This window comes from Oncorhynchus clarkii, chromosome 7 (assembly GCF_045791955.1).
Source record: "Oncorhynchus clarkii lewisi isolate Uvic-CL-2024 chromosome 7, UVic_Ocla_1.0, whole genome shotgun sequence".
NCBI lineage: Eukaryota > Metazoa > Chordata > Actinopteri > Salmoniformes > Salmonidae > Oncorhynchus > Oncorhynchus clarkii.
Window position 1 is genome coordinate 46,267,637 of NC_092153.1, and position 22,321 is coordinate 46,289,957.

Genomic DNA, 22,321 nt, shown 5'->3' on the forward strand with positions numbered 1-22,321 from the left:
GTAGCAGCCTTTAAATGGCTGCCTGATGGAGAGTGACATTTTCCCTGAGCTGGGGAGAGGAACGAGGAGATCTCTCCCTTTTCCTGGACAGAGTGCTCCTAATTGCCTGGTCACATTTGTGAGCCTTGCTGACAAGCTCTTACAAATCAATAATTCTGCTAGGGGAGATGGGGGCACAGGCCTTTCACCCCCCATCCCCTCCACCTCTATGCACACGTACACAGGCACACACCACCCCCACCGCCAGCCTTAAATGGCTGTGTTTTTTACCCATGATTCCAAGACAAATAGGGAGAGAGCATCGGAGCATTAAGGGCAGCAGCCGTTCTGCTGAAGGCTGAAATAATGGATGGTGGAAATGGCAGAAGAGCCCATGCTGCTCATTACTAAATGGACTCTGTAGGGAGGAACTTTACCCTGCCTGCCTGCCTGCCTGCCTGCCAGCCTGCCAGCCTGGTATATACAGGGATGGGATGAATGGGGGCTTTTTCACAGAGTTTTTTTTTCCTGCTTATTTTCCCCTTGAATTTTCCCTTAGCTGAAGACATAGATGCAGGGAATGGGTTTGAAATAAGTTTTGAAGTGTGTATACCGTGTACTGTATGTTAAATATGTGTTTGTGTATGATGATGGGACACATATGTTACATCTCTTGGTGTTTGTATGACTGTTCATGGCTTTTTCTTTGCCAGGAGGAGGTGTTTCCTGTGCTGTGTGATTCACATTGTGTTTCTGTAACTGTTGCTGGCTCTGCCTCCTCCCTGTTGGCAGGCACGTTAGTGATGCAGGTGACCGCCAACGACTCAGATGACGACACCACAGCCAATGGGATGGTGCGGTACCGGATCCTATCCCAGACCCCCCACATGCCAATCCCCAATATGTTCACCATCAACAGCGAGACGGGCGACATCTTCACGGTTGCCGCCGGCTTGGACAGGGAGGTCAGTAGCACAACAAGGTCACACTGTCTGTCAGGGGGTGCAGGGGGGGAACAGTGGGGAGGAAGGGGCATTGACATCCTTTTGGATCGGTGTTCATGTCAGCCTGTTACTGCACATCCACAGGGTTACGGTATGTTGATGGTGTCTACTGTGTCACCTTACATCTCATGGCACCATGTCAAACTAAGTCATTATATTAAATATAGTCTGACACTGGGTGTTGTTCCCATTCCTATAGGTCACCACTCCTGTACACCAGTCAGTCACCTTCTGCCCTTAATAACGAACTCAGGATTCCCTCTCTCCCTAGACTAAACCTTAAACGTGATGAGCAAAATAGTCAGATAGGGTTGGGGTTGATTCCTATTCCAGTCTATTCAGGAACTGAATTGAATTATTCATGTGTAGAGACTTTTCATGTCCAATTCAGTTGACAGGAGTTGAAATGGAATCGACCCTGACCCTGCGAACAGCACTGCTAATGGCTATAAAATACCAACACGTGCTGGCCCTCCTTAAGGGGGTCATGGGAATGGATTTCACCTGGTTTATCCTCTACCCTCCTTGTGTCGCACTCCCGCAGGTGTTGTGCCACCCCCCCCCACCCTTCTTAGATCACTAATGAGGGAGGTCACGGTGGGTCAACTCTGTTCATCCCATAATGCATCAGTAAGCTGCCAGCAGAGTATTTTATAAGAAGCTGTTCTCACCCTCTTACAGTCAGCCTCTCAGACTCACACTCCTAACACTCCTCTGTGGCCTGACATTCAGAGGGAAACACGTCCGCCAGTCCTACTCCTAATGTTCCAAAGACACAAATGTATAACATACTGTATCATTATGATATTATTAGTCTGGTGATTTTACCACAGACATAAAAGCACAAGTGCTGAGTCTAAGCCTTTGAGCTCTGGCAACACGAGTCAGTCTCATAACGTTTATATTCGCAGATTTCTCAATAGTCCCACTTGGCAATAGCTCCATCCTGACCATCCTGTGGAAACCAGACGGATTTGACCTATATTGGAAACAAAAGACTGGTATGGCTACCAGGTTTAGTTGTTTAATATCTGATTTGTGTGTGAATAATTGAGGAACATAAACAATCACAATTGCATCCAGGTTCTGTATGCATGTATGCATGCACTTTACTCATTCAAGTATGCATGTTATACAGTAAGGGTTGACAGTAGAAATCATCTGCAGTTAATGCAGGGGCCTGTTTCACTGTCCCCTGGTCTCCCCCACAGCTGAACGGATGGGAGTCAACCTCATTAATCTAGGTAGAGCAGCAACTCCAGCAGCCCTGTCCCACCTGCCTCTCTCCCTCTGATCATTCCCCTAAAACTGGGACACACCTGGGTGTTCACCCACCTACGCTCAAGGTCACACACATAAGTACACTCTCAGGCATTAGCACACATGTATGCATGCACACACCCGCACGCTCACACACATACACACACACATACACACGCGCACACACACACACTGCGATGTAGCAGCTAATCCTCTTCATCAGTTGCACTGGAGACTAAATGGAATATTCATGTGTTAATTAAGGGGTGAGTGAGCCTCTTCAGTGTGGAGAAGAGCAGGGGAACAGGAAGGGCACTTCAGTGTCACCCAGCCCTGAACACTCCTGAATGCCAATTACCCTGCCACTCACTGCATCCCTGACCTCACCTCTTCTGTGCCCTCGTGCCACTGCATGTTTCAGCACACTGGTTAACAAGCAGGGCTAAGCTGTCTCTGGGTCCCTCGTTCTCTGCCTGAGAAGCAGAGGTACTGCACATAAACACGCCACTGTGTCTTTCTCTTGTGCTGGTGGCTAATGGGCAGCATTTGTTAGTCCTGGTCCTGAGTGTGTAGCGGTGAGGTACAGTATGAGGTAGCCTGCTGGGTGTCAGAGCTGCTGAGTGTAAGAGTCATGCTGTCCTGTACTGTGTGCCACAGATGGACTGGGCTGTCTCGGTGCTCTCTAGGCCTGGCTGGAGTGGCAGGTCCGTTGCTTTTCATTCCCCCAGGCTACTGCAGCCTCTCTGGAGCCTGGCTGTGCACGGTGCTGGGCACGATGCTGGGCGGCGTGGCTGACTCGTGTCAGCTCCAGGTTGGACCATGTAAGCTCCGCTCTGCCTGATTAGGGCATTGATCTGACACTGTAGTCGGTGTTTCTGAGTGCCTAAAGACTGTCCACATGGGGGAGGAGAGGCTGGGCAGGGGATAAGGCAGGGCACTGGGCATCTACAGGGGCTTGGATGTGCCAGCTCCAGGGGACTGAGTATTACTCCTTCAAGCTGGGGAAGTGGTTAACCATTATGGAGAAAAGTGGAGAAAAGTTTGTTTTTGACATATCTGGGGGGGGCAAGTGTCTGTGCATATGGGTGTATCTGAGTGTTTGTGAGACAGTATTTCATGTGTCATGAGTATATCATACTGGTCTGGGTGTGTATGTATATTGTATGTCCATGTGTCTTTGTGTTTCATACAGTGTATTTAGCAGGGGGGCTGTGCTCCATCTTCCTCAGAAAGCTGCAGTGAATGGGAGAGAGGGAGTCTCTCTGGGTTAAATGTGAGTCAGTGGCTGTTTGAGGTAGATTGTTAGTGACAGGGTAATCACTGTGGTCAGTACCAAACTGACAGGCCGGAACACAAACCACAGAGCAAATACGGAAAGTGCTAGTTCAGTGCTCATTCACGCTTGCTTTGTCTTCGTCACATGTTCAGTCTGCCTAGCACACAAAGCACAAACACACACAGCTCGAATTCAATGCATGCTCCATTAAAGGGATTTTCCGGTACTTTTGTATATTTTTTTTGCCAGTAGTGGTCCCCGAAAATTGCGTAATATGTCACATACAGTCTGTGCAACACATCATTGCTGTCTCTCTCTCGCTGTGCTGTGGGTGCATCATGTGCATCTTGCTAGCTGTCACTCATATGGCGAGGCGCTGAAGCTCATTGGTTGAACTCAAAACTTGAAAATGTCACGGGAAATGGCGCAGCACAGCTTCCAGAAAAACTGTTGCTTTCAAACTAGGGATTTTGTGGCTAATTGAGGTAAGACAGTAATTCTACTCATATATTATGCTAGTATGAACTACACATTGACACATCCAGCCCAAAGTGGGAGGTTTAAAAACGTCTTAGTAGTATCCAGAGTTCTGGAGCATGTCTTTAATGTTTTGTAAGTAAAAAATGTACCTTGCATTTTTCCTATCAATGTCAGTAATGCCTTTCTATCTTTTTTGTAACTAAGATTTGAAAACAAACTCAACTCCAAACAGTGACTATTAGACAACCATTTCAGGATTTAATTTGACCTTTTTGGTTTAAAAGGAGTACTGGCAATAGAGTTCTGTTAGCCTGTAGCCTTTTGTGCTTTCTGTACTCTCTGGTCTCGTTCAGTTCCTGTGTAAAGGATCTCATTTACCTCAGAGTTTGCAGCAGTGTTCTGTTCTTATGGCCCTAGATGCCTTTCAACCCTTCCCATTAAAGTCCAAGAGCTTAGACCCGTGGGAAAAGCGCTGCTTTTGTTCTGTTTGGTGAAAGAAGAAGGCGTATTTCCTTTCTTGAGTTGGGCTCTAATCTAACAGAGATACTTCTTTTCAAAGATCTATAGGACTCATTAGAGACACTATTAATGGCTTGTTAGGGCAGACACACGGACGGAAGAGGCTAGAAGAGTGTGTGTATGTGTGTGCTGGGTTAAACTTCTATCAACTGTCAGGTTTGGAACAAAGTGCTGCAGGACAGCATGTCTCATTCCCCCGACTGTGTCAGAGTGCCACCTGCTGTTGGGCTTAACACACCTTTCCATGCTTGATCAAAGACTATGCACGTCTGCTACTCAGAGTCAGGCTAGCCACAGGACAGCAACTATCCAGGACTACTGTTACCCTGATGTAGCTGAATGAAGGGTGTATCTACTGCAGTGCACGATGAGAAGAGATGGTATTGATCTTTCATTATGACTGTAATAAAGCGCAGCCCATATTGAGTTTTCATTAATAGAGCTGGTCTAGTTCAAATTAACATGTGGAGCGAGTCCTAATGACTCTGCAGAACTTTAAATGACTCTGGGTGAGTTTAAGTGTTTTAAAAAAAGCCTTGCTGGATCAACTGACCTGACTATTAAGCACACTGCTCCTTGAGCAGAGAGCGAGAGAGACGGAGAGCGAGAGAGACGGAGAGCGAGAGAGACGGAGAGCGAGAGAGACGGAGAGCGAGAGAGACGGAGAGCGAGAGAGACGGAGAGAGGGAGAGAGTGAGACGGAGAAAGAAAAATAGAAAGAGCACTGATATTTCCCCAGCATTTTACTGGCCTCCATCAGGGTTCATTAGCCAGCCACCTGGGTTCCTCCCTAAATGCGTCTGAGATTCAGGTCCTGACCCCAGAGCTGTTATAGGCCGTGTTATCAAGGTCAGCCGTGCAGAACTGGCCCAGGCATAGCAGATAGCAGGGCTGCTGAATGGTGAAAGGCTTGAAAAGAGGCCCTTTCAGCTGAACACAGGGTAACACTTTATTTGAATAGTCTATCTACAGAATATCAGTAACATTTCAAATCAAATGTATTTATAAAGCCCTTCTTACATCAGCTGATATCTCAAAGTGCTATACAGAAACCCAACCCAGCCCAGCAAGCAATGCAGGTATAGGAGCACGGTGGCTAGGAAAAACTCCCTAGAAAGGCCAGAACCTAGGAAGAAACCTAGAGAGGAACCAGGCTGAGGTGTGACCAGTCCTCTTCTGGCTGTGCCGGGTGGAGATTACAACAGAACATGGCCAAGATGCTCAAATGTTCATAGATGACCAGCATGGTCAAATAATAATAATCACAGTGGTTGTTGATGGTGCAAAAGGTCAGCACCTCAGGAGTAAATGTCAGTTGGCTTTTCAAAGCCGATCATTCAGAGTATCTCTACCGCTCCTGCTGTCTCTAGAGAGTTGAAAACAGCAGGTCTGGGACAGGTAGCATGCCCGGTGAAGAGAGAGGGAGAGGGAGAGACCCTAGCACCCCTCCCCCCGGACACATAAATACTGGAGGCTGAGACAGGAGGGGTCGGGAGACACTGTTGCAACATCTGACGATACCCCCGGACAGGGCCAAACAGGCAGGATATAACCCCACCGACTTTGCCAAAGTACAGCCCCCATATTGCTAGAGGGATATCTTCAACCACCAACTTACCATCCTGAGACAAGGCCGAGAATAGCTCACAGAGATCTCCGCCACAGCACAACCCAAGGGGGTGCGCCAACCCAGACAGGAAGATCACGTCAGTGACTCAACCCACTCAAGTGACGCACCCTTCCTAGGGACTGGATGAAAGAGCACCAGTAAGCCAGTGACTCAGCGTCTGTAATAGGGTTAGAGGCAGAGAATCCCAGTGGAGAGAGGGGAACCGGCCAGGCAGAGACAGCAAGGGCAGTTCGTTGCTCCAGGCAGAGACAGCAAGGGCGGTTCGTTGCTCCAGTGCCTTTCCGTTCACCATCACACTCCTGGGCCAGACTACACTCAATCATATGACCTACTGAAGAGATGAGTCTTCAATAAAGACTTAAAGGTTGAGATCGAGTCTGCATCTCTCACATGGGTAGGCAGACCATTCCATAAAACTTGAGCTCTATAGGAGAAAGCCCTGCCTCCAGCTGTTTGCTTAGAAATTCTAGGGACAGTTAGGAGGCCTGCGTCTTGTGACCATATCGTACGTGTAGGTATGTACGGCAGGACCAAATCAGAGAGATAGGTAGGAGCAAGCCCATGCAATGATTTGTAGGTAAGCAGTAAAACCTTTAAATCAGCCCATTTCAAGTAACTACAGTGCCTTGCGAAAGTATTCGCCCCCCTTGAACTTTGCGACCTTTTGCCACATTTCAGGCTTCAAACATAAAGATATAAAACTGTATTTTTTTGTTAAGAATCAACACCAAGTGGGACACAATCATGAAGTGGAACGACATTTATTGGATATTTTAAACTTTTTTAACAAATCAAAAACTGAAAAATTGGGCGTGCAAAATTATTCAGCCCCCTTAAGTTAATACTTTGTAGCGCCACCTTTTGCTGCGATTACAGCTGTAAGTTGCTTGGGGTATGTCTCTATCAGTTTTGCACATCGAGAGACTGAATTTTTTTCCCATTCCTCCTTGCAAAACAGCTCGAGCTCAGTGAGGTTGGATGGAGAGCATTTGTGAACAGCAGTTTTCAGTTCTTTCCACAGATTCTCGATTGGATTCAGGTCTGGACTTTGACTTGGCCATTCTAACACCTGGATATGTTTATTTTTGAACCATTCCATTGTAGATTTTGCTTTATGTTTTGGATCATTGTCTTGTTGGAAGACAAATCTCCGTCCCAGTCTCAGGTCTTTTGCAGACTCCATCAGGTTTTCTTCCAGAATGGTCCTGTATTTGGCTCCATCCATCTTCCCATCAATTTTAACCATCTTCCCTGTCCCTGCTGAAGAAAAGCAGGCCCAAACCATGATGCTGCCACCACCATGTTTGACAGTGGGGATGGTGTGTTCAGCTGTGTTGCTTTTACGCCAAACATAACGTTTTGCATTGTTGCCAAAAAGTTCAATTTTGGTTTCATCTGACCAGAGCACCTTCTTCCACATGTTTGGTGTGTCTCCCAGGTGGCTTGTGGCAAACTTTAAACAACACTTTTTATGGATATCTTTAAGAAATGGCTTTCTTCTTGCCACTCTTCCATAAAGGCCAGATTTGTGCAATATACGACTGATTGTTGTCCTATGGACAGAGTCTCCCACCTCAGCTGTAGATCTCTGCAGTTCATCCAGAGTGATCATGGGCCTCTTGGCTGCATCTCTGATCAGTCTTCTCCTTGTATGAGCTGAAAGTTTAGAGGGACGGCCAGGTCTTGGTAGATTTGCAGTGGTCTGATACTCCTTCCATTTCAATATTATCGCTTGCACAGTGCTCCTTGGGATGTTTAAAGCTTGGGAAATCTTTTTGTATCCAAATCCGACTTTAAACTTCTTCACAACAGTATCTCGGACCTGCCTGGTGTGTTCCTTGTTCTTCATGATGCTCTCTGCGCTTTTAACGGACCTCTGAGACTATCACAGTGCAGGTGCATTTATACGGAGACTTGATTACACACAGGTAGATTGTATTTATCATCATTAGTCATTTAGGTCAACATTGGATCATTCAGAGATCCTCACTGAACTTCTGTAGAGAGTTTGCTGCACTGAAAGTAAAGGGGCTGAATAATTTTGCACGCCCAATTTTTCAGTTTTTGATTTGTTAAAAAAGTTTGAAATATCCAATAAATGTCGTTCCACTTCATGATTGTGTCCCACTTGTTGTTGATTCTTCACAAAAAAATACAGTTTTATATCTTTATGTTTGAAGCCTGAAATGTGGCTAAAGGTCGCAAAGTTCAAGGGGGCCGAATACTTTCGCAAGGCACTGTACTAATTCTAACCTTATCCTTTATCCTAACCATAAACTTAGCCCTAACCCTTATTCTAAACCTAACCCTAGCCCTAACCTTAACCCTTATCCTAACCCTAAACTTAGCCCTTACCCTAACCCTTTTTCTAAACCTAACCCTAGCCCTAACCTTAACCCTTATCCTAACCCTAAACTTAGCCCTTACCGTAACCCTTATTCTAAACCTAACACACGCCCTAACCTTAACCCTTATCCTAACCCTAAACTTAGCCCTTACCCTACCCTAGCCCTAACCTTAACTCTTACCCTTATTCTAAACCTAACCATAGCCATTACCATAGCAAACAGTTGCTTATCAACAGATAGTTTGTTGATATTATGACCATCTGTAGAGCATCTACCGATGGAAAATCCAGACTATCCAAATATGGTGTGACCGAACATGGCAGTAGACTAGGCTGGGCTTCCCTCTCCTCTTCACACTGACTGACCTGTCCTTGACGTCCATTTTTGACACCAGCACAATAGGAGGTTTAGCCAAACGGATTAATGAGAGCAGAGAGGAGCGGCGACTCTGAGAGGCTTACAGGGAGAGACCAGGGGAGAGCCTGGGAGACTGGAGAGAGAGATGGACTGGCGAGAGGGGCGAAACTATCGCTGCACTGATGGACACACTGAACTGTCAGCACCATGGACAGCAGCAAAGTGTCAATGAGTTTTGTTTTTGAGTCAAAATAATATATACTGTAATGCGGTGTGTGCAGTGTGTGTGCATCTGTGCGTGTTGTGAGAGGGAAGGAGGGAGAGATGAAAAGAGAGGAGAAGACAGTGTCTGCCGTATCTTCTCAGTGTGAATGCATGTTATACCGTCTGACGTCATGATTGACTGTTCTTTCAATGGTGGTCTGTACGGCAGCACCGCCTCTAGCTATTCTCTCCCATCTAACTGGCCTAAATAATGTCCATTCACTCTCTTTAATATTTGCAGCATAGTGGTTCTTCTTAAAGGGATGGCACCACCATTAGAGTGAGTAATGATGAGGGTTGCTCAGAGAGCTAAAAGCAGGGACTTGTAGGCTATAATGGATGAGCCTTTCACTCGCGCCCGTTGGTCCCTCACTTCCTAAGCCTTTGTGTGTGTGTGTGTGTGTGCGCGTGTGTTCATGAGTTGGCACATAAGTGTGTGTGTCAGGTTCAGAGCTATTTGTGCTAGTTATTCATTTGTTTGTTTGTCAGTCAGCCCACCTAGCTATAATATGCTCAGAACTACCTTCACCCTCTATGACGTCTTATTTAACTATGTGGTGTGTCTTTCCAGAAAGTGTCCCAGTACACCATCATCGTCCAGGCCACGGACATGGAGGGGAACCTGAACTTTGGCCTGTCCAACACGGCCACCGCCCTCATCTCTGTGACCGACATCAACGACAACCCTCCCGAGCTGACCGCCAGGACGGTGAGTCTCCTCTCCACCCCTGGACTGACCTCTACTGTAGGGCCACACATCTGTATTCATGACAGGATAACATCAGCTGATGGATATTCACCAGGGCAGTGCCCCAACTCTGTTGTAGATGCAGGCCATGTGTCTGATGCTATCTTAGAGAACAAGATTTCATGGCTCTTTGACAGGAGGTTAGAGAGCTGGACAGAGGAGCGGGACAGAGACATGTGGAGAGATAAACAGCAGGCGAGGACAAATAGGAGGACCAAAAACACGAAGAAGAAAGGGGTCAGAGGGAAACAGGGAGCTACTGCAGTAAAGGGAGAGTGTGTCGGAGCGACATATGGAGGGACAGAAAAAGAGGGATGAGAGAGAAAGATCATAGGCATGCTGTTTGGTGATGGGAGCAGCCCTCCCTCTACTCTTTCTGCCAGCAGCCTCTCTGGTGACCATGGTTTGTCTGCAGGCATCTGGCCCCAGTCCCATACACATCCGCACTGGAGGCAGCCTGACTTCTTCTGGCCCACTTTTGTGTGTGTGTGTGTGTGTGTGTGTGTGTGGGCGTGTGGGCGTGCATCACGAGGGAGCGGTAGTCTCTCCCTTCATTGGTCTTTCTTTCTCCCTCCCTCTCTCCTTTTTCTGTATGTCCATCCATCTGCAGAGGGAGGAGTGTGTCCACGTCACACGCTGCCTCCTCTGATGTGTGATCCATCTCTTGGTGGCACGGCGGTATCATCACTGCGTGTGCCAGGCAGGCAGCTGTGTAGTTCCAGCCGGTTGCTCTGATAAGAGGCCCCAGCTGTCAGAGACTAACCCACTGAACAGCGCCTCTCCTCAGACTGCTCTGTCCTGTCTCTGTCACTCCCCTCTCACAGGGGAACACTCAAACCTCCACACAGCCACACTCCTCTCTCCTCTACTCTATGTCTCTACTCTCTCTACTGTTCAGTCTCTGTATGCTGTTTGCTGGTGTATCAGACATGGTGTTGGGCAGTGGTGGGAAAAGTACCCAATTGTCATACTTGAGTTAAGGTAAAGATACCTTAATATAAAATGACTCAAGTGAAAGTCACCAGGGTAAAATACTACTTGAGTGAAAGTCTAAAAGTACAGTTGAAGTCGGAAGTTTACATACACCTTAGCCAAATACATTTAAACTCAGTTTTTCACAATTCCTGAACATTTAAAACTAGTAAAAATTCCCTGTCTTAGGTCAGTTAGGATCACCACTTTATTTTAAGAATGTGAAATGTCAGAATAATAGTGGAGATAATTATTTATTTCAGCTTTTATTTCTTTCATCACATTCCCAGTGGGTCAGAAGTTGATATACACTCAATTAGAATTTGGTAGCATTGCCTTTCAATTGTTGAACTTCGGTCAAACGTGTTGGGTAGCCTTCCACAACCTTCCCACAATAAGTTGAGTGAATTTTGCCCCATTCCTCCTGACAGAGCTGGTGTAACTGAGTCAGGTTTGTAGGCCTCCTTGCCCGCACACGCTTTTTCAGTTCTGCCCATACATTTTCTATAGGATTGAGGTCAGGGCTTTGTGATGGCCACTCCAATACCTTGACTTTGTTGTCCTTAAGCCATTTTGCCACAACTTTGGAAGTATGCTTGGGGTCATTGTCCATTTGGAAGACCCATTTGCAACCAAGCTTTAACTTTCTGACTGATGTCTTGAGATGTTGCTTCAATATATCCACATGATTTTAAATTCCTTATGATGCCATCTATTTTGGTGAAGTGCACCAGTCCCTCCTGCAGCAATGCACCCCCACAACATGATGCTGCCACCTTCGTGCTTCACGGTTGGGATGGTGTTCTTCGGCTTGCAGTCCTATTTTTGTTTCATCAGACCAGAGGACATTTCTCCAAAAAGTACGATCTTTGTCCCCATGTGCAGTTGCAAACTGTAGTCTGGCTTTTTTATGGCGGTTTTGGAGCAGTGGCTTCTTCTTTGCTGAGCGGCCTTTCAGGTTATGTCGATATAGGACTTTAGGACGTTTTATTGTGGATATAGATACTTTTGTACCTGTTTATTCCAGCATCTTCACCAGGTCCTTTGCTGCTTTTCTGGGATTGATTTCGCACCACAGTACGTTCCTCTCTAGGAGACAACGTCTCCTTCCTGAGAGGTATGAGGTATGACGGCTGCGTGGTCCCAAGGTGTTTATACTTGCGTGCTATTGTTGGTACAGATGAACGTGGTACTTTCAGGCATTTGGAAATTGCTCCCAAGGATGAACCAGACTTGTTGAAGTCTACAATATTTTTTCTGCGGTCTTGGCTGATTTCTTTTGGTTTTCCCATGATGTCAAGCAAAGAGGCACTGAGTTTGAAGGTAGGCCTTGAAATACATCCACAGGTACACCTCCAATTGACTCAAATTATGTCAATTAGCCTATCAGAAGCTGCTAAAGCCATGACATAATTTTCTGGAATTTTCCAAGCTGTTTAAAGGCACAGTCAACTTAGTGTATGTAAACTTCTGACCCCCTGGAAGTGTGATATAGTGAATTATAAGTGAAATAATCTGTCTGTAAACAATTGTTGGAAAAATTACTTGTGTCATGTACAAAGTAGATGTCCTAACCGACTTGCCAAAACTATAGTTTGTTAACAAGAAATTTGTGGAGTGGTTGAAAAATGAGTTTTAATGACTCCAGTGTATGTCGTATGTGTATGTAAACTTCCGACTTCAACTGTATGTGGTTTTAAATGTAAAAGTATAAATCATTTCAAATTCCTTTTAACAAGCAAACCAGACGGCACAATTTTGCTTTTTATTTTATTTACGGATAGCCAGGGGCACACTCCAACACTTAAACATAATTTACAAATGAAGCATTTGTGTTTAGTCAACCAGATCAGAGGCAGTAGGATCTTTTATTGATACGTGTGTGAATTGGAACATTTTCCTGTCCTGCTAAGCATTCAAATGTAAGAGTTGCTTTTAAGGGCATTTTTATTTCCACTTCTTGCTAACATTATTGTTGTTGTTATTATCAACCAAAACTATGCTTCTATTGGGACCAATAAAAGAGTACATTTGGTTGTCAGGGAAAATGTATGGAGTAAAAGAGTACAATATTTTCTTCCGGAATTTAGTGAAGTAAAAGTCAAATTTGACAAAAACTATAAATAGTACTTTAATGTATTTTTACTTAAATACTTTAAGGTACTGGTGTGGAGGGAGAGAGTTGAGTATCCTCACTGCCTCACTTAGTTTAGAACCATGTGGCATTGCAGGAGAGATAATGAATTATACCAGCTATAGAACAACCAGGATGACAATGAGGGAGAAAAGAAAAGCTCTGGCAACATGGTTTAGAACACATGGTTTGGAACACAAGAGTCAAACTACGTGTTCCAATAGTAACAGATGGATGGGCCTCTGTTGTGGAGGGACAGTGGTTGTGGTGGTGCAGAGGACAGGAGAGGGAGGAAGAGATGATGAATGGGGAAAGGAGAGGACATGTTAGTCATATTGAGGCAGCTGTCTTAGTATCTTACTGCTGTGTATTCGACACACACACACACACATACAGCTTTACCCGCAGGCACACACATACACATTTTCCTATAAGATTTCAGTATTATCCAGTTTCTCCGTTGCTTTGTTTGTCAATTCCTTTTCTTCTCTTCCCACACAGCAAACTCCACTCGGAGCAGTTCAGTAATTATTTGTGTATGACAGACGCAGGAAAGCATGTGCATCTCTCAACGGGAGATGGAGAGAAAACATAAGCACACTAATTAAGTAAAATTGCTTGCAGGGGTATAAACCAAGCAGATATATTGCTTCTAATTTTTTTTTAAATTAAAAAAGCCAAATGTTTTATTCATTTGAGAACATGGGCATGAATATGAGAGTGTGATGTTCGTCGTTATGTGGAAAACAAAAAGACAATGGTACTTGCCACAACTCATTAGGCTGCATTCAGCGACTGTATAATCTCACTCTCCTAGGGTTATGGTAATGAGATCTAATCAAGTGCATCACACTCAAACTAAACTCTATACTCCTGCCGACGTTTTCAATTCACGTCCACATTGATCGGTGTTTGGAGCAGTAGTCTGTAGTTTCATATGTTTAAATATCAACCTTAATTAGCATGCTATTCCTGGTCTACCTGAAGAGCGTCTGTGTGTGGCAGACTAGTTGTCTCTCATACATTGTAGAGTTTTGCTGAGGCTTGTTACTGAAGAACAGTCAGGGGCATACAGATGTAGGATCTTAATTTGGCCTACGTAAATTGTCACAGCAAAATAATCCTGAAGCAACAGGATTTGAACGTTTAGTCCATAATGTTCCTTGGACGTTGGTTAGGCTATTAGTTGGCCAAAAGTAGGCTACATGAAAAGTGCCATACGGTTAATATAACCATCTTTTAGTGTGGGTTTTCAGTGAATTTATGTCAATCACAAAGGTCATCTGCATTTCCTGCGGTGCAGGAAAATTCTCAGCTACAGTAGAGTGATCAAATTAAGATGCTATATCTGTTGGCACAGCAGACTTCATTAGCTGTTAGTGATAGTAGATGCGCCACTGCATGTGGCACTAGTGTGACATGTAAAAGGCTGAAATGATGTGGGTTGCCAATGCCTGGGGCTCCATCACCATCACAAAAAGGATATAATAACACCCATAATACTGATTCAACTGTTCACCCTTCTACTCAGAGAGAAACATTGTGAGAGTTATTTTTAAGGGCATTTTTATTTCCACTTCTTGCTAACATTATTGCCCTTTTGTTGTGGTTGTTGTTGTTGTTGTTCTCAACCAAGACTATGCTTCTATTGAGAACAGTCAAATATCCCGTAGAGCCATATTGAGTTGTGGGGCTGATTCTCTTTCCGTCTCTCTCGTCGTGAGAAAGGGAAAACAGAATGCAGTGCTATCTAAAACGCTGCATCATCACAAGGCTCAATTCTTAGATTATTCCGTTAGTCTCAATTTCATCTCCAATTAGGTGGTTAGTAGCAGTTCAGTGGAATGAATTCCCAGTGAGGATCTGGATCTGAATCCTCTTGACTTTCAAAGTCAAACGTTGATGCATTAATGAAATTGGAGTTTACCATATCATTCTGAATTGAACCTGTCCTCGGTCATTTTTCAATCAGAACCCATTGCTGGGCACTCCAGCTCCCTAGCCAGTAACGAGCATAGGCTCCCATCAGGCTCTCTTGTTTGTCTCTCTGGCTGCTTATCAGATGGACTACCTGTTAGTTTCAAGGGTGGGGACATCTTCCCAGAGCCCATTATCCAGTTAGAACCGTTCCATAAGGTTTTTAAAAAAAAATCTCATTCTCCCTCTCTCTCTCCCAACGTTGCCGTACAAGCTTGGATGTTTTTTTTTTCCTGTCTGTGTTGAAGCTCGGAGTGAAAATAAAATAGAGGAGCCGACACACCACAGAGAATGTGCATATTTAATTTGTTCTGTGCTTATCGGCGTGGCGATGCTGCAGGGGACAGGGGCTGGGGAGGAGGAGGAGAGGGGGGTTTGGATGCAGCCCCAGCGCCATGATGAAGCCATTAGAGTGAACAGCAGCTGGCAGACACACACCATAAACCAGTTAACGCATCACAAGAGGAAACAGGGATTACTGTCTGACAATAAAAGCTGTGGTGTGTGTGTATTGTGTGTGTGTGTATTGTGTGTGTGTGTGTGTTTCTTGAATATGAAAGAGACCGCTGCAGAATGTGTTCACTTTGTTTGGACTAAATTCCTGTACAGTAGGTTTTTGTGTATGCCGCTTTTGCTCTGACTATACCTCTGACTTTTCTGTATCATTGAGTGAGACTGAATAGTTTTAGATTGGAATATAATGAAGATCATTACCCAAAGATGGTTCGTGCCATCCATTTAATTACAGTACTTATTTAATTTCTTAATTGCTAAATGTGCAGCATTCGATGTAAATGGATAAACACTTCATTGAACAAATCCATTGGTTTGTATAAAGACTTCCACACATTGACATTCAGCAGTATAAGGAAAGCATTACTATTAGAAAAACGCTGTCTCTATTATCTAAAGTCATAGAAATATCTCACTTTTTCTCACTACCTCCCTCCGTCCCTCCCTCCTCTCTCTCCTTCCCTCCGTCCCTCCCTCCTCTCTCTCCTTCCTTCCTTCCCTCCCTCCTCTCTCTCCTTCCTTCCTTCCCTCCCTCCTCTCTCTCCTTCCCTCCATCCCTGCCTCCTCTCTCCTTCTTTCCCTCCCTCCTCTCTATCCTTCCCTCCATCCCTTCCTCCTCTCTCTCCTTCCCTCATCCCTCTCTCCTCTCTCTCCTTCCTTCCATCCCTCCCTCCTCTCTCTCCTTCCTTCCATCCCTCCCTCCTCTCTCTCCTTCCTTCCTTCCCTCCCTCTTCTCCTCTCCCTCCTCCTTCCTTCCTTCCTTCCTTCCTTCCTTCCTTCCTTCCTTCCTTCCTTCCTTCCGTCCCTCCCTCCTCTTTCTCCTTCCTTCCCTCCCTCCTGCTCTCTCTAGTTTTCGGGGGAGGTCCCAGAGAACAGGGTGAATGTGGTGGTGGCCAATCTGACAGTGATTGACAGGGATCAGCCTCACAGCCCCAACTGGGCTGCCCAGTACCGCATCGCCAGCGGAGACCCCCAGGGTCACTTCCTCATCCGCACCAACCCTGTCAACAATGACGGCATGGTCACTGTGGTCAAGGTAGGGAACTACTTTACTGAGATTTTACTGTTTAAATAAACAACTCCAAGTGCTAAATTATGATTAACTTTTGTTGCATATTGATATGGGTGCATTTGAGTTATTTCATTTCTCTTTCCTTTCTCTCTCTCCCTCCCTCCCTCCCTCTCCCTCCCTCCCTCCCTCCCTCCCTCCCTATATATCTTTCTCCCCACCCCTCTCTCCCTGCAGCCAGTGGACTATGAGCAGAACAGGGCCTTCATGCTGACGGTGATAGTCTCTAACAAGGCCCCTCTGGCCAGTGGGATCCAGTCTTCTCTCCAGTCTTCAGCGGGGGTCACCATCTCCGTACAGGATGTCAACGAACCCCCTGTCTTCCCTTCCAACCCCAAGTCCATCCGTTTCGAGGAGGGTGTCCCTGCAGGCACCACACTCACCGTGTTTGCTGCCCAAGACCCTGACCTCTTCATCCATCAGACTGTCCGGTATGTTAGGAACTACAGACTGTTAGGAACTACAGACTGTTAGGAACTACAGACTGTTAGGAACTACAGACTGTTAGGAACTACAGGCTTAATTTCAGATAGACGCTGATTGTATTTTGCATGGATTTGCGCCGTCGTAAGGCTGAACTGCCTTCTGTGACATTCTTAACTGACCTGCTCCCAAAACCAAAGTCCATTTAATTTCCCTGTTGCCTAACAACGAAAGAGGAAAGGTTACATCGTAATAAGCTGGACTGTGTCCAGCTACTCTTTCCCCCTCTCCCACATACTCACTGGGTCAAAGGTCATTGAGCCACCCCATCCACTCCATCTCCAGATTCAGCACCAATCAATTCCACTCTCAGTTCAGTCGGACACCCGTTAAAGAATCGATGCAGTGCAGGCAAACAAATAAACTCTAAAAACAGAAGTTCTTCTCATAAATAGATTTACTCAAACTTAGTCTTTCACTGTTGTTTTGTCTTCTGAGAGCCACAGAACTCCTCTTTCTCTCTCACTCCTTTCACTCTCACTCCTTTCACTCTCTCTGTCTCTTTTTTCTCCTTCATTGATGGGAATTCAGCCCTTTCGTCTTCTCCAGAGATGTCGTGGCAGCCGACAGGCAGCTCATGTTTGGACAGCCTGATCACCACTGGCTGATTCACTTTAGTGACCTTGCCGACATATGACGTGAGGAGCTGCAGTCTGTGTGTGTACCAGAAGACTGCTCTTCCTTCCCTGTCACTCCTCCCCCTGCTTTCTCATGTGGAGGGGGAAGAAGAGCGGTGGAGATGGGAGAGGAGAAGAGAGGGGGTAGACAGGGTCTGATTTGCCAGCTGGTTTTACTGTCAGACTTGGGGGAAGTGGTAGCGTGCATGGGTGGATCGTAGAACTGCACCACAAGCTGTGTGCCCTTCTCCATGTGCCAGCCTTTGCCAGCTGGGTGTCAGAGAGAGGCGTGAGTGCCCCCGGGCTGCCACCGTGGCATGGAGAGAGAGATGACAGAGCCTCTCACAACAACTAGAGACCTCTGTTTCACCTGCCAAGGGACATCAAATCCAAACTGACACCCAAGTCTGTTGGCGTGATGTTCTGACTCTCATTTTCTTGTTATTTTGTCTTCTAATCTGTTGATTTCCCCACGATGAAACGCCACATCGATACCTCAATGTATTTCTCAGTCTTTTACCTCCCTCCGTCCCTTGGAATCTAAATGTGGCAGAGTGTTTCATTAAGAGGAGATAGATTTAGCTGCTTAGCTGCCATTATCTCCCACACATCTCATTGGCACTCGCTAACTTGTGTCATCCTCCAGCGAGTTCTCTAATTAGACCTATTCTCATCATCATCAGCAGCAGCATCAAACCTCCTCTCACCAGACATCTGATCTCTGATCTCTGTCACTCTCTCGCCCTATATATACATATATACTGTGTATCCATCTCTCCACACAGTGACAGACACATTTTAACTGAGTAATCACGTTGATTTACATTGTTTTATTGAGAAGAATATACACTGAGTACACAAACTTAGGAACACCTTAAGTTGCATTCGCGTGTCAGTGTTGCCTGCATGAAGGTTAGGTCCTTTACCTGTAATTAACCTCTCCACTCTCCACTTCAATACACATTTGTTTCCTTTCTGCAAATTGCATTTCATTTGGATCAGTTTACTCTTGTCAACTGTTTACATGACAGAACCAAGCTGCAAGAAGACCATTCTGTTTCCTGATGCAGGGGAGATGGTTGCGAAGGGGACCCTATCTGGAGGTTAAGATTAAACACAGGGTATTCGTTGATTCCACTTGTATGATATATTAAGGCGTTATTACCAATGTTCCCTCTACTCTGCGTGCGTGTGGGGGTGTGCTGTAGCCCCAAGACTGCCTTGCAGCTCCCCGGGACTTCCGCGCAGAGCGCAGAACCACTCTCAGCCCATGGAGAGAAGCACGAGATTGAACTTCACTCAACTTTCTAGATTTTTCCCTGTTAGTTAGCAACACTATCAATGTTTCCCTTTACTGTGGCAATTGTGATCGAATTAACGCAACATTAGCCACTTTCAATGCAACATACAGTACCGTAACAAAACCAACTATGCAAAGAGATTTTGTTGTAGGCAGAACACATTGGAGTAGGATTCTATTGTGCATGACTCAGCCCATACTCTACACAGACCGGTGAGGTATAACCAATCAGAGCTGCAGTAGGCCTATACGCAAATAGCCGTTGCCATATATGGATCTGTGCCATTTACTTTGAACTTGGACTGTGTTTACAGCTGTGGTTGTGAGTAGATGCGCTTGTATTGAGATCAAAGCCAGAGCTGCATGTGGCCGCTTGTGCACATGTTGTTCATATCCTTTGCTAGTTAGTGAGTTATTAGCCCAGTTATAGATCATTTGTAGTTAGCTATCGGGGAGTGATTGCTTCCTACAAGAGCACAAAACATATATTTCTAGACATCTTTAAAAAAGCCAGAGCTTTTTAAAGAGCTTTTTTTTTGTCTTAAAGGAGCAGTGTTGTATTTTGAGACAGGCTTGAATAAGCTAAGTAGCCAATAGGCAGAGGTTAGTATAATTTGTCTGATTTTCTGTAATATTGATATGGGAATAATAATGCATTTTATTTTGTAAAGTGGTTTCTTGCATCAAACAACACAACATTTTCAGTCACCTCCTTGTCTGAAGGACAAGTGGATTAACAGGTTAATGTCAAGCCCTGCATGTTTGTTTCAAAAGTCTCATGGAATGTTGGCGTACATTGAACACCACACATTGGCTGCTACTGCAGGTTGAACGATAGAACCGCTGTTTCCATGTTAACATGTTATAGGATGCATTTTTTCCATTTTTTTTTTTATGGTGGCCAATCTGGTAGGCCTATATTGTGATCAAATAGTCACAGTAGTTTACTTGGCCACTGTTCAAACTCTAAGTTAAAGCGGGTACAGCCTCAGTTTTCACAGTGAACTCGTGCTGGAAGTTGCACAGAATTTTCCCAACATTGCTCTCAGCAGACCTGAAATTTGCTTAGTGTCGAAATAATTAGATGTAACATTGGTCATCACTATGCAATATGTTGTAACAGTTTCTACTGTGTGTCTCCAGGTACTCAAAGCTGTCTGACCCAGCTAACTGGCTGAGGATCAACAGGACCAACGGTCAGATCACCACCATGGCCGTGCTGGACAGGGAGTCCATGTATGTCAGGAACAACATCTATGAGGCCACCTTCCTGGCTGCCGACAATGGTAAGTCTGGTAAGTGAGTGAGTGAAGTGAGTGAAGTGAGTGAAGTGAGTGAAGTGAGTGAAGTGAGTGTAGTGAGTGTGTGTGTATTGCCTGCGCAATGCATCCCATGTGTACTGTGGAGAGAAGTGAAATATCTGTCTAAATGTGCCACAGGTGTGTGCTTTCAAAGCTGTTGTAGCGATCGGTAAAGTACTCTAAAACCATTCGACCCAAACCATTACAAATAGAGGTGTGTGTGCTCTCTGTGTTTGAGAGGGAGGGCCCAGGTGGTGTTGTACCTCAGAGATATGAAGGATTGGATTGCGGAAATGAGGTGGGTTGCTCTCGAGCATGCAGAGTTTCGGCCAACAAGCTGTTGACGGCCTATTGATTTCAAACACCAGTCGACACTGGGATATATTCTACTTTGATTGAGTTTTGCTTTTATTTATTCTGCTCCACCAAGGAGGGAGCTCAACAAAGCGCCAAGCCAATCATTACAGACAAGCAGTCGATTGGGGTGCTCTGCTGTGCTGAGGCAGTAGAGCTTCACATACTGGCGCTGTAACTCGTGCATTGTGTTACTCTCTAATAGGAGAAACAGTTGGATCTCCTCAGTGTGATGAGCTTGGTTGAACTCCATTCATGCAGACAGTGTCGCATCCGTTACTTAGCAGAAAATAGACTGGTAATCAGTCAGCTATACAAGACTGTTAGTCTGTTGGCCACAGACTGTAGGTCAGGGTGCGTTGTTATAGTGTCAGAGTCTGACTGTACTTTAGGATGTGTTTGTTGTCATAGTATATCGTAGGTTAAGGTATGTTTCTCCTCATTTTAACAACAGCCCCCGTGTGCTGTGGGAGGGAGATATGTGGTGCTTTCCAGTAAAGTCATTTTCATGTGTCCTTTGAGAGTGCTGGGCTCTGGACTCACACAGAGTGGAATATTTATGTGCCGTTTCATTTGTTATGGCTGTCATCACTGGGAGCATTCACAACAAATGTATGCTGTATTCTTCCATCACTCTCAAACCCTCCCTCAATATTCTCTCAGCTCCTTCATTTCCCTCTGTCCCTTTTCTGTATTCCATTTTATGATATTTCCTCCCTTCAGATGGAAGTGTTTTTAGGTACTGTATACGCATGAAGTTACCCTCTTCTCCTCAGATTGATTACATTTGTCTCTCCCTTCTCACCCCTCTCTATTTCTCTCCTCCCGCCTCACTCACTCACCCCTCCCCTATCTGTCTCTCTTTTTCCTCTTTCTCTCTCCTCCGCCCTCCTCTGCCACCCCCTTCACCTTCTCTCAGGCTCTCCCCCTGCCAGTGGGACAGGCACTCTACAGATACATCTGATAGATGTGAATGACAACGCTCCAGTGCTGTTGCCCAAAGAGGCCCAGGTGTGTGAACGAGCCAGCCCCCGCTCCAGGGTCAACATCACAGCCTCCGACGCCGACGCTGACCCTCACGTGGGGCCTTTTGTGTTCGAGCTGCCCTCCTACCCCCCTAGCGTCCGACGCAACTGGACCGCCTCCCGCATAAGCGGTAAGACACGGCTAGCCTGGATCACTATTGAGAGATCTCCACCAGAGGTGTGACGTGTCAAAATTCAAATACTGAAGCCCCTTCTCCACACAGTCCCAGTATAATGCTTTCTGTTGATTTATATTGTCTAATGTGTGTGTGCGGATGCTCGCTCCCTGTGTGTTTGATGCTGTGTGACAGATGACAATGGTGTGGTCTCAGGCTGATGGACTGTGGTATAATGGAGGTCTTACAGTAAATTACACTATTCTCCCAGAATGGCTCTGTCTCATGTTGACGTATGAGCTGTGTGCTTTGTGACAGATCACATCCATTCATCTCTCTGCACTGATAGACAAGATGCCAGATTAATCTATGACACTATTTATTTTAACAATCCGATACTACTGAGGGCTATGTTTTCCGCTATGCCACGGTGAGGTCTAGGGGATCCATTTGGCATTCCCTTTCTTTACACAAAATATGCCTCTTAAATAGAAAAGAACTCGACTCTGAAGTCAAGAGAGAACTGCATGTTATGGTAAATACAAGATCAAGAAATGGAGACAAGCAAACACAGTGAAACAACGCGACCGTGGAC

At 45.5% G+C, this 22,321-nt stretch overlaps 1 protein-coding gene across 1 annotated transcript in view; it reads left to right on the forward strand.

Annotated features, from left to right (window-relative positions):
- LOC139413384 (cadherin-4-like) overlaps positions 1-22,321 on the forward strand; it is a 247,014-nt gene that overhangs the window by 210,484 nt on the left and 14,209 nt on the right. The window contains exons 8-13 of the mRNA XM_071160707.1: positions 772-944; positions 9,689-9,826; positions 16,312-16,497; positions 16,708-16,961; positions 20,074-20,216; positions 21,505-21,741. Of these exons, the coding sequence (XP_071016808.1) occupies positions 772-944; positions 9,689-9,826; positions 16,312-16,497; positions 16,708-16,961; positions 20,074-20,216; positions 21,505-21,741 (1,131 nt within the window). The remainder of the gene's footprint in view (positions 1-771; positions 945-9,688; positions 9,827-16,311; positions 16,498-16,707; positions 16,962-20,073; positions 20,217-21,504; positions 21,742-22,321) is intronic.